Source organism: Sinocyclocheilus anshuiensis, unplaced genomic scaffold, assembly GCF_001515605.1.
Source record: "Sinocyclocheilus anshuiensis isolate Anshui unplaced genomic scaffold, SAMN03320099.WGS_v1.1 scaffold1019, whole genome shotgun sequence".
Classification (NCBI taxonomy): domain Eukaryota; kingdom Metazoa; phylum Chordata; class Actinopteri; order Cypriniformes; family Cyprinidae; genus Sinocyclocheilus; species Sinocyclocheilus anshuiensis.
This window is the reverse complement of record NW_015546058.1, coordinates 175520-178981: the sequence shown is the minus strand read 5'-3', so window position 1 is coordinate 178981 and position 3462 is coordinate 175520. Positions and strand designations below refer to the sequence as shown.

At 31.1% G+C, this 3462-nt stretch overlaps 1 protein-coding gene across 2 annotated transcripts in view; it reads right to left on the bottom strand.

Moving 5' to 3' along the window:
• Positions 1 to 345: 345 nt before the first annotated feature.
• The window catches only part of brd1a (bromodomain containing 1a), a 32692-nt gene continuing 29575 nt past the window's right edge, over positions 346 to 3462 (bottom strand). For both annotated transcript variants that reach the window (XM_016500610.1, XM_016500611.1), the window contains exons 12-13: positions 3081 to 3235; positions 346 to 1383 (exon numbers count right to left, since the gene is read on the bottom strand). In XM_016500610.1, the coding sequence (XP_016356096.1) occupies positions 1200 to 1383; positions 3081 to 3235 (339 nt within the window). In that variant the 3' untranslated portion in view covers positions 346 to 1199. The remainder of the gene's footprint in view (positions 1384 to 3080; positions 3236 to 3462) is intronic.

Here is a 3462-nt window from a genome sequence, read left to right as displayed (position 1 = left end):
GCTCTGTCCATAACAAACTAAGCGTAGCATAGAAACGCCATGTAACATCAGTACCAAGCAACTGTATGTATGATTTTGGAGCCCCCTACAGTTAAGTTGATTTCAGTGTTGAAACATACCTGTTGTAATTAGTGTATAGAATGGAAAAGAAACGGAAGCTGATTTTTTAACAGAAACAGATTTGGAAACTGATATTACAAGTTAGAAAATGTACATACAGTTGCTTTAAAGTGCCATGCAAATAATATTATATACTATACAGTACATATTAATATAGAGTAATTGTTGTAATAAACAAGACATAACTACCTCATTTATGAATTTATTACAAAAATAAAAAAGGACAATTCAATCAACAGTTGTAATACCAACTAAAATAACTGACATACTGTTTAAAAAGTATTCCCAAATCTTCCTACTACAACCCAGACTAAAACTAAATTAAAGAAGTCAATGTAAACAGGGTCTGATTTAAAAAAAAAAACAAAAAAAAACAAGAATAACTCCTAAGTCCAGTAAAATATTTTATCCTTTCCCCAGTGAATAAACATACCACCCAACACAATAAATTAACACCAGTACAAGTACAGTATCCTACAGCCATTATGGAGTTCCCACATACAAATACAAACATTTAAGAAAAAAAAGTTTAACCAAAACCATTCACTCAACACAAACAAAAGTCTGGGCAGCATTTTTTTTTTCTTTCTTTTTTGGTTTCATTAGAATATCAGAATAACACACCTGTGGTTTTCATAACAAAATGACTTACTAATATGCAAAGACAAAGTTATATATTTAGTTATATAATACATCAAAATAGGTTAAAATTGTTGTAAAAACATTCTTAGGTTACAAATACAATGCCAAATAAAAGCCTGTGTGTACAAACTTCAATAATTTAAACACGAAAAAAGCAAGTACTCTCACATCATGTTCCAGCCCTGATTACAGTATTCTTTTACTTTAGTTTCACACAATTTATTTTTTCAATTTTTTCCAACATCAATAAGTTATTATGCTGGGAATAATTCACGAAAATGTATAAATACTATAAAAAAAAAAAAATGTATGTACAGTACCCATTACAGTAAATCTGAAGAATAAGTTAGTGATAAGCGATTTACATTATTTACAGAAGGGGGCCAGTCAGGGATGACGATTAGTAAGGCTTTGAAATGTGTCTGCATTTGCCAGTCTTAGTCAACATCACTGAACATCACAATAGGTTCATCTTGGACTCGATTCAGATGGTTCATGGCACGGTTAAAGGCAGTCTGAACAGCCTTGCGGATGGCTGAGGTGCGGCCCTCCATCATTTTAATCTTGTCGATGGTTTTGTCAATACCGAGAGGAACCATCTTGGATTTAGGAAGCCACTGCCTGGACAAGGTAAAAAACACACACAATCAAATAAATTAATAGAAAAAAATTATAATAATAGATATCAATATACCTCCCTAGTTGATTGATTACATTAAGAACTGCAAACATTTTCTGTATTACAAATTTTCTGAAATGTTATGTGTAAATTATGTCATTAATTAAATATGCACTAATTTGCATAGATTACTAGAACAAAAACCTGAACACTGGATGAAGCCAGGTTCAAAATAATTGTTACATTGTGTTGACATATTAGAGTCAAAGGTTATTAAAAGAGATCTCTTTTTACCACCCCATAAATAAAAATACTGTCAAAAGCCAGGAAAAAAAAAATCAAAAAAATTTCTATGAACAAAATATTGTATAAAATCAGGCAAGTTATATATGAACAAACTCCTCTATAAAACCTTCAGAATACAGATTGGAATAAAATTGTAAAGTGTATTTAACAGCTACTGAAGTAGAGATTTTTATAGTTTTTTTTGCAGGAGAAAAATGTCATTTTGAGAAAACGGCCTTTAAAGATATGAATTATAAATAAAATCTACAGACTCAAATAGATAAAATGCCATAAAATAAACACTAAAGTGTTTCTAAAGTTCTCTTTCCATTAGTCTGTAAAAATACTTAATGAAAAGCCAAAAAGCCCAAAATCTCAAAATTGACAGATGTATGAAAAAAACAATTTTTGCCAGTAGTGTCTCGCCTAATTGGGTTTTTATTTGCCTAATTCTCTACAATTTTTTTTTTTTTTAATTCAATTAAATAATCAAATTACTAATTACTGTTTTCTTTAAATGATTGAAGATTAAATAATTAAACATTTAATAAATGCAAATGAGTTTCCTTCATCTGCTTTCAGCTACATTAGAAATTGCAATTGGGCTACACTGGAAAAAACCTTATACATCATAAAATTGTTAATCTATTACATGTTCTTTGCTTTTCTTTTTATTCAGCTCTCACAATATTAAATATGTTGGTCACTATGCTCTTGTGATTTAATCAATTGACTTGAATGTGCATTTTTCTGCTTGCATTTAGCTGGCTATAACTCCTTTTATTTAAGCTCTTCATATTTTATTATGTACTTTTCCGACTTGTACAAGGCTTGCTGTTGGTCTGTTGAGTTCTGTGTTGCATGGATGCAGACTTGGACTTGCCACTTGTCAAATCCATTACAGGTATGTTTGAACTAGTGGATTGCACATATACAGATGCATGCTATAAAATCTATGCTGCTGACATGCAGTATCAGCTTGGCAACTGCCCAATTGCAATACCTACTTCTGGTAATCTTACCTGAACATCCGTTTTTTTTATTTGTATCTTTGTTCTATTGCATTTTATGCTGTTGCTTGTAATTTGTTTATTTTCTCTTAGTTTATCACTGACTGTTAAATTGTCCTTAATGTTTGAATTTTTAATTAATAAAATTAATTAAATTTTTTAATAAGACTTAATTTTTTTCTGCTATCAAAACTGGAATTATGAATTTTAACTGGTATGTAACATTTTGGTGTCAAAACAGAATACAAGGTTAAATGGTTATCATGGTCTGTAGTACAAAAAAGGAAAAGTTACAAGTTAACTTCAGATGTTCAAAGCTTAGTTTGCTCAAATCTCTAAGTACGAGCAATAATAATAGTGATGTTTGACTTGGCAAATACCAATAATTAGCCTCTAAATCTCACCAGCTACGTTTGTTGTCGAAGAAGAGAACGAGGTAAAGTTTCTCTTCTGACTTGTACTGCAACTGTTCTCCAATCCGTAGAACGTCCAGCGGGGGCATTGGGATAGAGACTCCATTGTGCTGGCACCCCACTCGTGGCATGTGAGGGTCTATGATCTTTAATAAAACAAAAACATGTTACAGAAAATGAGGACAATCCTAAAAAAAGTAAAATGACTGTCATTGTTTATAAATATTACTTGGGTTATACACACGATTTACAATGACCTTTCGCTTGTTATTAAAGGGGTCATATGATGCGATTTCAAGTTTTCCTTTCTCTTTGGAGTGTTACAAGCTGTTCATGCATAGATAAGATCCCTAAAGTTGCAAAGACTAAAATC